Source organism: Sitophilus oryzae, unplaced genomic scaffold, assembly GCF_002938485.1.
Source record: "Sitophilus oryzae breed Bouriz unplaced genomic scaffold, Soryzae_2.0 scaffold_942_pilon_pilon, whole genome shotgun sequence".
Lineage (NCBI taxonomy): Eukaryota > Metazoa > Arthropoda > Insecta > Coleoptera > Curculionidae > Sitophilus > Sitophilus oryzae.
Window position 1 is genome coordinate 394487 of NW_022147575.1, and position 14126 is coordinate 408612.

Genomic DNA, 14126 nt, shown 5'->3' on the forward strand with positions numbered 1-14126 from the left:
AAAAATTAGAACGGTATTCCTAATAACAACGCACGTGAAAATTTAGATAAGTTCTCACACAGCGTTGCCAGATGTAACTAATACATCCACTATAAGTTTTCAAATAAAAAAAATGTTATTTTTATTTTTATTTACCATACTCCTCCGAAACGGCTTAACCGATTTTGATGAAATTTTATATGTAGGTATATTCAGTAGGTCTGAGAATAGGTTATCTGTTTTTTTTACCCCTAAGTGATAATGGTGGTTCCCCCCAACTTTTTTTATCTTTTTGGAAAATGTTTTTATTTTTTTTATGATGTGGCATTAAAAAATACATACAACCCTAAATTTTTACCCTTCTACCATCAACCCCTATTTTTAATAGCGATATTAATAATTCAATAATTTTGAACTCGTGAATAAAAATGACTATTGTCTCATAAAAAATATTTACATGGCAAAACAACGTTTGCCGGGTCAGCTAGGATTATTATATTATTTGGAACGATTGAAATTGTTTAAAGAATTATTTGTGGAGTTTGAAAAAAATAGCGTTCTCTCAGTTATTTTTGATTCTGTCACGAGAATCGGTTGCTATTGGTTAAAAATGACACCAAGAAAATGTACAGGGTGGGTGAAATTGGACGCTTTTAAAGGGAAGCACCCTTTTCTATAGGAGATAGACGAAAGCTAATATCGGTTTGGTTTTGTTTTTTTTTTTCGTATCCGGATTATATTATAGTTTATTAATTCAGTAATGGGCTACGTCCAATGCTTCCCGTTTAGCCAGCCATAGGTCATCGAGGGTACATCTGTGGGGGCACGCAGGACATTGAAGAAGATGTTCCATGTCCTGAAAGGCGCCGCAGTCGCATTTGTCGTCATTTCTGTCCAGCAAACCCCATTTGATCAAATTGGATTTTACTGGGGCCACCCCAGTTCTGATTCGGTTGAGCATTCTCCAGGTTTTCCAGTCGCTAGAAACACCATTTGGTGGGTCCTCTCTAAGGGGGTAGTGGGAGGGAGGTTCATCCAGGGGGTGGCTTAGGAAACGGCGTCTGGATTTAAGTCTACCTGTGCCGCACTCTTGGCCAAAAATTCAGTGACGAGCATCAAAGGTTTGTTTTAACTTTTCAGTATGTTCATGAGCTTTTCTGCGTAAATCGGGGCTTGTAAAACCTGCGGCCTTGTAAAGGTTTTCTAAGGGGGTGGGTTTCATACAACTTATCACTATTCTGCATGTTTCATTCAGACTGATGTTCACCTTTTTTGCATGGACAGATCCACACCACACTGGGCAGGCATATTCTGCAGTTGAAAAACACAGAGCTTGAGCAGAAGTTCTGACCACGGTAGGTTTGGCTCCCCATTTACTATTGGTCAGCTTCCTTATAAGGGAATTATTTCGTGCTTCTACTTTTTTGCGTGTTTTTTCGCAGTGATATTTGTAAGTCAATGTTCTGTCCAGCACGACGCCAAGATAGGTAGGCTTATCTGTGTGTTCTAGTAGAGTCCCGTCCCATGTAACATTAAGTCTGCGGGTCGCCTGTCTCGAATTAAGGTGGAATGCACTCACTTTAGTTTTGGTGGGGTTGGGTTTTAAAGAATTCTTTTTGTAATAGGTTGACATTGTTTTTAGGGCGCTTTCTAGTTTCTCCTCGATATCTTCGAACCCTTTGCCTTCAACTGTTATTGTAACATTAAGTCTGCGGGTCGCCTGTCTCGAATTAAGGTGGAATGCACTCACTTTAGTTTTGGTGGGGTTGGGTTTTAAAGAATTCTTTTTGTAATAGGTTGACATTGTTTTTAGGGCGCTTTCTAGTTTCTCCTCGATATCTTCGAACCCTTTGCCTTCAACTGTTATTGCTAGGTCATCTGCATATGCAAAGGTTCTAGTGTTATCTGGAATAGGTTGGTCATTTGTATACATGTTGAAAAGAATAGGTGCCAGCACGCTCCCTTGTGCCAACCCATTCTTCTGGTTTCGCCATCGACTCTTTTTGCCCTCGAGCGTCACGAAAAACTGCCTGTTTTGGAGCAAGGATTCGAGTATCTTGACTAGGTGGTAATCTTTCAAGGTCTCATTGGCTTTATGCAGTAATATCTTGTGGTTTACCGTGTCATAGGCGGAACTTAGGTCGACTAGGGCCAGCCCTGTGATGTGTTTATTCTCAAAACCCTCCTCGATATGTTCTGTCAATGCGAGGATTTGACTGGTGCAGGACTTTCCAGGTCTGAATCCTGCCTGTTGTGGAATCAGCTTTGGATCGACGGTCTTCTTTCGTAGAGCTTAAACAGATGGCAAAGGAGGGATATCGGTCGGTAGCTTTTCGGAGACTCTGGATCTTTTTCGGGTTTAAGGAAAGCTACTACTTTTGACTTCCGCCACAGTTTTGGAATTTGAAAGGTTTCGCGACATACGTTGAAAAGTTTAAGTATCCATTTTTTGGTTCCAGGACCGAAATTTTTGATCTGTTCCACGCATATATCGTCAATCCCAGCGGCTTTTCCATTCTTCATGGTATTTATACCATTGTTCAACTCTTTCATGGTAAATGATTTCTGAAAGTTGGTGTTTTCAGTTGGTATTAGGCGTTTGATTTTGGTTTTCTGGCGTTTGGAATTGAATTTGCCATTTAGAAGAAGTTGGTTGGCCACTTGATTGGATGTTACATTGGCAGGGGCCTTGCTTAGTTTTGGGTCACCATCCAGTTTCTTGATTAGATTCCAAGCTATTTTACTACTATGAGACATATCCATTCTATCCAGGGTTTCTATCCATTTCTTCTCACGTGCCTCGCTGAGAGCTGTCATTAAAGCTGTTCCGCAGGTGATGGTTTGATCGCTTAATGGATCTTCCGCAAACAATTATTCGTACTGCTCCAGGGTGTCCCTTGAGGCATTCGAGAGCCCTGGAATGTAATGTTGTCTGCAGCCCCTAGGAATATATCGTCTGGATATCTTTCGCAGGGACTCAACAAAGATGTGGTAGTTGCTTGGTGTTGGGGCCAAATTGGCGATTTCCTCATCCAGCACTTGGGAGTATTCTGGCCACCTGGCTTTCATAAAGTTGAATCTCCTACGGAAAGGTATTTTGGTTGTTTTGATTGTAGAGTAGATTTGGATTCCGATAGGTCGGTGTTGTGTCTTTGGAATTGCATTATATACATTTTTGCAGCAGGTGTCATGGATGTTCCTACTGACAAAGCAATTATCGGGGTTATAACCTCGCTTCCAAATTTTGCTGTTGAAAGAGCAAGGGAGCTTGGGATCGTGGAGAAGTAAGAGGCTGGTAGCCTCAGCCCATTGCTCCAGCAATTGACCATTGGAGTCTGTTTCGCCATATCCCCAGGTGGTGCTGTGACAGTTAAAATCGCCCACAACAAATTGTGTCTTCTGGTTGTTAAAGTTTCCTGGCATTGAAAGGTCTAGGTTTTGGCCAGGGGGTTTATATACGGAGCTTATCGTGAATGATCCGCTCTCGATAGTTAACACTTCAATGTCGTGGGTTATTTTCTTACTCGTGGATGAGAGCAGCATGTCGGGTCTGGTAAATATTGCGCTCCCGTACCTTCTGTGAGGTGCTTCTATAGCCAGACGCATTCCTTTAATATTGGGTCTGTTTGCTGTTTCATCTCTAAGCGTTTCCTGCAGGCATAGTACGTCCCACTTTTCTGATTGGCATAGTTGCGATATTATATCTTCTTTATTCTTGGTGATTCCCTCAATGTTCAGGCTAACGACCGTTAAAGTTGGCTCTGAAAAGGGCCAGTTTTTGTTTTTGGCTTTTGATTGCATTGGTTTCCAGTGGTGGAAGGTTTGGCCGTTGTCCACTTGGACAACGTTTCCAGGGAGCGCCGGCATTTTAGTTTTCTTTGTTTAACATACATATGTGTAAAATGCACGCGTGGAGGCACCTTCCTTGCTCCCCAATTTTTATCAAAAACACGATGGTGAAAACCGTACATCGATATCTATTACCGTTTCGGAGTTACTGGGTGTTTTTCAAAAATGCGCATTTTTAACAAATCGCTGTAACTTTCTTGCTATGGAAAATTCTATATTTTTATGAAAACATTTCCAAAGCACCTTTTACGTCGAATATTAATGGTTTAAGTATAATTTTTTTAAAATTAATAATTTAAGAATTATCAACAGAAAATTTGATTTTTTATATGGGACACCCTGTATATTTTTAATTCATTGAAAATAATTTCAAATTACCTTTCCAAAAATATAACATACTTGATATTTTGCTCGATTACTCTTCGAGCCCACTTTGATTAAGTAGGCTTTGAACCGCGCCGGTTGTAATGCAAAAAAATTGTAGCTGTGAGCAGCAATTAAAACGAAAATAATATTTGCAATGAGAGATTTAGAATTTTATAACAATTTAAACTATATTCAACATCAACGCATTTAAACAATATCTAATAACCATAAAAATTAATAGCAAACCAAGACATGAGATTTTCCTACAAGTGTTCGACATGCCGACATACAAGTTTTCGACATGTTATGGACAGACGGGACCGTTTTTGAACATTTCTCGCGGAATTCATTAACTCAATGGGGGAGTAAGATACCCTCGCATAACCGCTAAGTACTTCTAATTTTTGTCTAGATTATACAGGTAATTGAAAAATAAGAACCTTTATTCTTTCCCAAAGATAAAAATCCATAGGCACTAAGTCCAGCGGTCTCGACGGCCAACGGCTGGAATCTTGGTTATCTAATCAATTATTATTCTCAAAATTGGCGGCAAAAGTTAGCTGATAGCGTTCTGAGGCGGTGCCTCGTCTTGCTGGAAAAATATATTTTCGAGTTTCATTAGGGGCAGATCATCATAAGGAGTCCAAAGCCTACTAGTTAAAAGTGGACAAACTAACCTAACCTAATCAAACTTTTAAAAATTCTGTATTTTTTGGAAAGGTAATTTTAAGTTCCTTTCATTTAATTAAAAATATACAGGGCGTCCTAAATAAAAAATATTTTTTTTGTTGATAACTCTTAAACTATTAATTAAAAAAATATATATTTAAACCATTAAATTCTACGTAAAAAGGTGCTTTGGAAATGTTTTCAAAAAAATAGAAAATTTTCCATTGCAAAAAAGTTACAGCGATTTGTTAAAAATGCACATTTTTGAAATACACCTCGTAACTCCGAAAGGGTAACAGATTTTAATGTGCGGTTTTCACCATCATGTTTTTGATAAAAATTGAGCTCCAGACACCGATATTAGTTTTCGTCTATCTCCTATAGAAAAAGGTGTTTCCCTCTAAAAGCGTCGAATTTGACCCACCCTGTACATTTCTAGATTTAATTTAAGGCAATTTAGGGAATGCTATTTATGTTTGGCAACATTGTACACATTTCTGGCCACGCAGAACTCGTTTTTGACACGTCCAAAGACGTTGTACGACTTTTTAAACATATTTCGAAAGTAACGCGCCTACTTTTTCTTCGGCTTTCCCTTTCTGTCTTACGGTACCGCCACATACGAGCGACAGAGACAAAAAACGCGTTTTCGTGGACGTGAGTCGATACGGTACCACCACATGCGGTCGTACCTCGATATGTTTTCTTTCTCTATCGCTTCTGTCAGTCTGCAGTACTGGTCGAGGCTCGAATTTCGAGTTTTTTTCGCTTTTGGGATAATTCACTAGAAAAAAGATATGGGTCGTAATAATGACAGAAGAAATAGGTATAATGTACAGGAGGTACTACCAGAAAGAGGTCCCGGTATGTTTTAATCTTTTTTCTATTAGTTTTATGTATCTTATCTTGTTTGAGTAGAGTACCCATATGGCAGTCAGACGGATTTGGTTAGGCTTGCATGTCACTGCTTATTTATATGTTTACTGTTTTTTCCAAGGCGTAGAAAAGGTTTGGGACGTAGTACCATCTAATTTTCATTTATGAAATCAAGGTTTTCAGTCAAAATAATGTTCTTTTGAGGTTATTTTAAGTTGTACCATAAGGGTACTTCTTTATAATATGCCTTGAATTTGATGAATATGAAATTAGGCTATTATATTTGTATTCTAGGAGAAAGTACCATGTCGTTTTCATTAAAAAAAAAGATTTTAACCAAAATGTTTAATATTTTAAGTTAAAAATTGTGCTGATGCATTACAATTGGGTACTTCTGTATGTCATTGACTCTCAAGGCTACGTACATATAGATATAATTGATATAATCCTTGATATAATGTAGATTTCAAAATCAGAAAAATGAAATACCGTATGATCGAAAAAAAAAACGGCGTCAGCGTTGGCTATGAAATGAAGATCGTTGCCATTTTATATGGGAAATGTCATCGATCGTCATTTCCCAGCCAACTGGACGCCTTTTTTTTCATCAAACGGTACCTGTCGTTGTTTATGCGTTAAAAAAATAAGTGTTTAAATGTTTAAAAATATCGAAAGGTTTTTATATAAAATTAGTATGGGACAACAGTAATTTTTATTCACGAGGTTTAAAATTATTGAATTACTAATATCGCTATTAAAAAATAGGGGTTGATGGTAGAAGGGTGAAAATTTAGGGTTGTGTATATTTTTTAATGCTACATCATACGAAAATAAAAATAAAACATTTTCAACAAATATACTTTTAGTCACGTATATACTTTTTAGCCGACCATACCAACAGGTATGGTAGGCTATTAAGATCTGCAAAAAAAAAGTTTTTTTAATTTCACTCAAAATTAGTTATTTGGGTCATAAATGACCTAAATACAAAATATTTTCGTGGTGTCTGTCTGTCTGTCTGTCCGTCTGTAACACGATAACTCAAAAACCGCTAAACCTATTTTAACCAAATTTGGCACAAAAATACTGTGGTACCCGAGAATCTGGCCATTAGTTTTTGGTGGGGGTGGGGTGTTGGTAAGGAGATATGCGAGGGGGGTTAAACATTTTAAAAAATCGTAACTCCAAAATTACACTAGCTAGCGAAACGCGGTTTTCAATTTAAGATTAGGAATAATATTTGCAACAAAATTTGCAATAACATCAAAATCAGTCAAAGTCGCAGTTTTTTAGATATTCCGTGTTTCCGTAGTCCGTTTTTAAAAAAATCCGTGTGGAGAACTCCAAACTCCCATCGGACGCGACCCCAGGTGGCGGATAGGGGAAATAACCGCGGACCAAAATTGAAAAAAATTCCTTTACTTTGAAACTAAAAGAACTGCCTACCAACTTTTTATAAACGTATTTTAGTATGGGCGGCTATACGTGCCTCCTGGCGCCAATTTTTTTTATTTGAAATTACTTTCTCAATATTAGTCACGTCAAACAAACATAAATTAATTATAATTATTATAAATATATAAACAATTATTATTTACATCCACAAAACTCACCTTCTTGACAGCACTTAAGGGACATATATGGCCATTACTACCGCTTACCCGTTCAAAATATTCTAATAAAGTTTTTGTGTATGTCTTGTTTATTATATTGGTATTTTTATTTTTCTAATTTATTTTATGTTATTTTCAGTGGAGAGTTTGATCTATTGGAGAGATCCGAAAAAGTCTGGCCCAGTCTTTGGAGGAGTGCTTCTGGTACTGCTAGCCCTTACCTATTTCTCCTTCATCAGCGTAATAGCATATCTTTCCCTGTTCGCACTCACCGGTACCATCGCCTTTAGGATCTACAAAAATATCATCCAGGCTGTACAGAAAACAGGGGACGGACATCCATTCAAGTAAGCCATTCGTGCAAAAAAACAGGGTTGGAAAAAATCATGATTTTTTTAAAAAATCAAAAAAAATCAGATTTTTTTTATTTAAATCATATTTTTTTTAATTTTAATTCACAACAATATTTAAATCGGATTTTCAAATGACTAGGACTTATTTCCAATTAAAGTCCTATCCGAAATGGCTAAATATATACCCCGATACCGATAACAATTCTACGGGGTGTGTGATTTTTCCACATCGGTCACCAATACATTTCACAAAAAAAGTCGTTCGCTTCAGATCAAAAGGATTTTTTTAAACGTCTCAAAAGTATTAATTTTTGTCATTTTAACGCCTAGGCATAAAAGTAAAGCACTGTTGCGCCTAAGCACAAAAGTACAAAAATATTATATTATTAAACTGATAGTAAGTGTCAAATTCAACGAGTGTACAGGGTGGGTCAAATTCGACGCTTTTAAATGGAAACACCCTTTTCTATAGGAGATAGACAAAAACTAATATCGGTGTCTGGAGCTCAATTTTTGTTAAAAACGTGATGGTGAAAACCGCATATCGATATCTGTTACCGTTTCGGAGTTACGGGGTGTTTTTCAAAAATATGCATTTTTAACAAATCGCTGTAACTTTTTGCTATGGAAAATTTTGTATTTTTACGAAAACATTTCCAAAGCACCTTTTTACGTAGAATTTAATGGTTTAAGTATAATTTTTTAAAATTAATAATTTAAGAATTATTAACAGAAAATTTGATTTTTATATGGGACACCCTGTATATTTTTAATTTATTGAAAAGAATTTTAAATTACCTTCCCAAAAATATAACACACTTGATATTTTGCTCGGTTCCCCTTCGAGATATCGAGTATATAAAAATTCGCCCGCTTTAATTATGTAGGCTTTGAACGGCACCGGCTGTAATGCAAAAAAATTCTAGCTGTGAGGATCAGTTAAAAAGAAAATAATATTTGCTATGAGAGATGCAAAATTTTATAACAATTTAAAATATATTTAACCAACATCAACACATTTAAACTATATCTAATAACTATAAAAATAAATAGCAAACCGAGACAGGAGATTTTGCTACAGGTGTTCGACATATCGACCGTTTTCTGTTATGGACAGACGGGGCAGTTTCTCGCGGAATTCATTAATTCAGTAGAGGTGAAAGATACCCTCTCATAACTGCTAAGTATTCCTAATTCTTGTCTAGAATAAAGGTTCCTTATTCTTCCGCAAATATATCCATAGGATTAGATCCATGGGCACTAAGTCAGGCGGCCTCGACGGCCAACGGCTGGGATCTTGGTTAGCTATTCAATTATTCTTGAAACTGGCTGCAAAAATATGTTTTCGAGTTCCATTAAGGGCATATCATCAATAAGGGGTCCAAAGCCTACTAGTTAAAAGTGGCGAACTTTTAAAATTTCTGTATTTCTAAGGGGATTATAACAAAATATCAAGTGTGCTATATTTTTGGAAAGGTAATTTTAAATTCTTTTTAGTTAATTAAAAATATAGAGGGTGTCCCAAATATAAAAACTATTTTTCTGTTGATAATTCTAAATCATTAATTTAAAAAAAAATATACTTAAACCATTAAATTCTACGTAAAAAGGTGCTTTGGAAATGTTTTCATAGAAATACAGAATTTTCCATAGCAAAAAAGTTACAGCGATTTGTTAAAAATGCACATTTTTGAAAAACACCCCGTAACTCCGAAACGGTAACAGATATTGATATGCAGTTTTCACCATCATCTTTTTGATGAAAATTGAGCTCCAGACACCGATATTAGTTTTTCTCTATCTCTCCTATAGAAAAGGGTGTTTCCATTTAAAAGCGTCGAATTTGACCCACCCTGTACAAATTGTTGGTCGATTACTGTTTCTTTATTTGCAATGTTTGAAATTGATTAAAAAATTATTTGTAATGTTAAAAAAATAGTATGTTCTATTCGGAGTAAACATGCACTTTTGTGCCTCCCTGTAACGTCGGAATAGCTTTACGATGGTCCTTCAAAGGTACAGCATTGTCAAAAAAAGTATAATTTTTACTCCTAATAAAACAATACACTTTTCTTCGGAAATATTCTTAAGTCGAGAATGAAATTAGTATGTATTATCTAATGTCAAAGTGTAAAGTACTTATTGCAGATCAAAATGTCGGTAGGAATTTGGAAACATTCAACCGTTTCAAAAAAAAATATAAAACAACATATTTTCTGACAACGATTATAGATTCTCGGGAATAACGATATAGTCTCTATATTAGAAGAACCCAGTTCTGCACAAGACTTTGCGAATGATATGTATTCAAACAGCAAATATTTGTTACTTCTACATAAATTTTAAAATAAATCCTTGCGTTTAGCGGTCTAATGGATCCCCACGAAATTAGTTCAAAAAATCGGTCTAACAATTAATTTGATGAATAAATATTTTTATGTAGTTTTATAACGTTTACAATTATTTTTGGATTTATTTTCTGTTATATCTGTTATAGAAATATTTTTTATAGTTTTCTAGGACACATTTTTATAACTTTTACAGTTATATATTTTTTTATCATAAAGGGAAATATTTTTTTTATTTAAATCACATGATTAAAATTAATAAAATCACTTGATTGAACCCTGCAAAAAAATATAATAAACTTTTTCATAATTGAATTCAAATATGTCATCGTTATTTTAGGGAATATTTGGAGCTGGACGTCGCCCTCCCACAAGACAAAGTAAAGGAAATATCTGAAGTGGCAGTGGCCCATTTGAATGCCGGTGTTTCCGAGCTTCGCAGACTCTTTTTGGTAGAGGATTTGGTCGATTCGATCAAGTTTGGAGTTTTTCTCTGGGTCCTGACATATTTGGGTTCCTGGTTCAATGGAATGACTTTGGTCATTATTGGTGAGTATGAACATGTTCTCATGAAACTCTTTCTTCCAACGGTGAAACGGTTTTGGCTGTGCGTTTATCGCTAAGTCGGTCCGCAATGATTTTTAATATACAGGGTAGTCCGAATTGTATTCGGAAAACTTCGGCTGTATTTTCTACAGATAAAAATAATTAAAAAAGTTCATATAAATGTACGTCCCAAAATACTTAGTTTCGAGGATACAGGGCGTAGAAGTTTCATTTTTATTTCGATTTTTTCAAAATAATTGTCTGTGAGTTTTTTGACGTAAAAAATTTGATTTCGATGTCAATATGACTCCTACTTGTAGGAGGTGCCAGTTTATCTGGTTTGAAGGTTAATAACCTTTCGTCCGTACCTGTATAAAACTACTGAGCGAAAAAATATACATTTTGCGTAAATGAGGTCTCTTGGTAAAAATCGCTTAAGTAATGGTTCTCGTGATATTTGGAATCAAAATAATCAATACAAAACATCAAAAAATAATCAATAATACTACTCAAAACAATTATCGCATATTTGGGGGGGGGGGGAATAAAAGTAATTATTACACATTTCTAAATGAAGCATGCATTTTTCTGCACTGACGTAATTTTTAGTCGGCCGACTATTCAGTTGCAAAAGTGAAAACAATACATTCTTATGGAGACGATGGGCCCAATATTTAATTGCATTGCATAAAACCTTAGGCTATGCGCTGACAGGCAATTTTTAATCGGCCGACTATTTAGTTGCATATTTATATTGGTTACAATCCTTATGCCGCGCTTACATGCAATCAACTAGTCGGCCGATCGGCTCCATAAGTATGTATTGTTTTCACTTTTGCAACTAAATAGTCCGACTAAAAATTACAGGTCAACGCGTATAGTATATACGTAGACGTATTGTTTCGAATTTCCCTTCACAGTATCCAAACTATTTATAACCGTAAGTAAGGGAATTCAAAGTGTCTTATTTTTCAAATTAATATTTTTTTTAGGAAATATGCGATAATTGTTTGAGTAGTCTAATTATCTAGTCAATATGTTTAATATTTGTCATTGGTTGCTAGGTTTAGGAGATTTTTGGGCTATTTTTAAACGTAAAAAATGGCAGAAATGTATATTTTTTCACTTAGTAGTTTTATACAGGTATGGACGAAAAGTTATTACTCTACAAACCAGTTAAAAAAAATGTAGGCTGCGCCCTCTATATGTAGGAGTCATATTGACATCCAAATCAAATTTATCATTTCAAAAAACACCCAGATACCAATTTTTATCCAAATATGAACATTATTTCAAAAATTACTTTGAAAAAATCGAAATAAAAATGAAACTTCTACACCCTGTATCTCCGAGACGAAGCATTTTAGGACATAAATTTATATGTCTATTTATTTTCCTATATATAATATATAGGAAAATTATTTTTAATGTGTTTAAGCAAAGACTGGTTTAATAAATAATAATAACAGTAATAATTTGTTATACCTATTAACAACAAAATTTGAAATCAATTAATATAAACATTTTTTTTAAGTAGTAGCAAAATATAAACAACAAATTTGATGTCAAAATTATTTATATTAGATCCTATTTAAAAATAATATAGTCTCTCAATTTTTTGTGGCAACGTTTGTTTATTAAATAATAATAATTACAGAACTAATTTGTTATATTAACAACAAATTTTAAAATCATGAAATATAAACATTTATTAATTTTCTAAGCGTGCAGTGTAATGCAAGGAAAATATAAATAAAAATTAGAAATCAAAATTATTTATATTCGGTACTTTATATTACTATTTAATAATAATATTTACTTTTACTGGTATTTACTTACTAAAAAATAAATGAAATATTTCTTCGCAAAAAACTACATGTAAGAGAATTAGCATAAACAAAATACAAACATCGTTAACTTTTTTTTAAATTGGCACGTGTAAAACTTTTAATTTAATTTTCTCACCCCATAGTCTGAGTTCGATAACCATTTACTTAACCACATTAATTAATATAATTATTAAGTTCAACTAATTCATATTATTAAAACATCTAAAATACAAATATGTATTTTTAAAATTAATTGTAAGTTCATCTCATCTCTCTTAAAAATTGCTACTTCTCAAAATTTCCCATTAAAAAATAGACCATATACCATATAAAATTAAATAATTGAAAGATCGGGCTACGGAAAATCACACAAACTTTCGGAAAAATTTTGACCACCTGCACACGCACACAATCGTCAATTAAAAAAACTACTATTTTAGTATTTTAAATATTTTAATAAACGCAAAAATAGCACAGTATTTATAAGGCGAAGTTATAAAAATTTGGAAGAACTAATAATGCACTGACGCACACAAAAATCAAACGAATACTAAATTTCATTTATCAAAAACATTCGATAGTCGTGGCTCAACGATAACCATTTAGTCGCACGGCGAGGTTGTCACATATGCTTTAGTATACAAATGAATGAATGATTTTATTCGAATAAAACCATTCGATAGTTGAAATCATTCATTCAGTAACCATTCGATAGTCTAATTCAATCGATAGTTCCCATCGCTATTTTTTACCTATTTTTATCTGCAGAATAGGCTGCCGAAGTCCTGAATAAATTTGGTCCACCCTGTATATATATATATATATATATATATATATATATATATATATATATATATATATATATATATATATATATATATATATATATATATTAATTTTCTGTTTTTTTTGATAGCCTGGGTGGCGTTATTTACCTTGCCCAAGGTGTACGAAGCGAATCAAGCCCAAATCGATGCCAATCTTGACATTGTCAGGAGCAAGTTGACCGAAATTACCGCAAAGTAAGTTCTTTTTTTTTGTATAAAATTAATTCTTTAAATCTTAACATTTAAATAATTTATTAATTTTGTCAAAAATTCAGGCATGCGAATCTCGTTCTATACATTTATCAATCTTTATTTTATTGACAAATTATTAAGGGTACTTATCTGTGAGATTAGGATGTGAATTTTTGCCAAATAATCAAAATTTCACATTTTTTGATAACGAAAATTATTTTATCCGTTGAAATTTGCAAGCTTTCAGTAAAGAAGAAGCAAATAATTTCTTTGTACCCAATTTTATCTCTAATTTTGTTGCATTTGAAGAACAAGAACAACAGACTACTATCATAATACAGCTACATCATATACATATCAAATAGTTACTTTATAAATATATGAGCTACATTCAGAACCTCGAAATTAGTGACTTTATTATACTTTACACTTCACAGTTTATGATTATTGACCAATATCTAAAAAAATACAATTAAAATTAATAGAATATCCTAGCAACAGCTTGCGGTAGTCAGTTGTATCTACAGAGAATGGCTAGTAATTAGCTTATAAAACTTTGAAAACCATATTAAGGGCGGAGCATATTACAAACCTTGGATCGAACGCGACGGGGTCCTAAAATGGCCGACTAAATTCCGGTTTATCAGTGCCGTTCTAATTTTATTTAAGAAGTGTAAAA

General features: G+C 34.0%; 1 protein-coding gene across 2 annotated transcripts in view; it reads left to right on the forward strand.

The window, feature by feature from the left end:
• LOC115890962 (reticulon-1-like) overlaps window positions 1–14126 on the forward strand; it is a 42907-nt gene that overhangs the window by 23686 nt on the left and 5095 nt on the right. For both annotated transcript variants that reach the window (XM_030911332.1, XM_030911331.1), the window contains 3 exons: window positions 7492–7699; window positions 10394–10602; window positions 13345–13450. In XM_030911332.1, the coding sequence (XP_030767192.1) occupies window positions 7492–7699; window positions 10394–10602; window positions 13345–13450 (523 nt within the window). The remainder of the gene's footprint in view (window positions 1–7491; window positions 7700–10393; window positions 10603–13344; window positions 13451–14126) is intronic.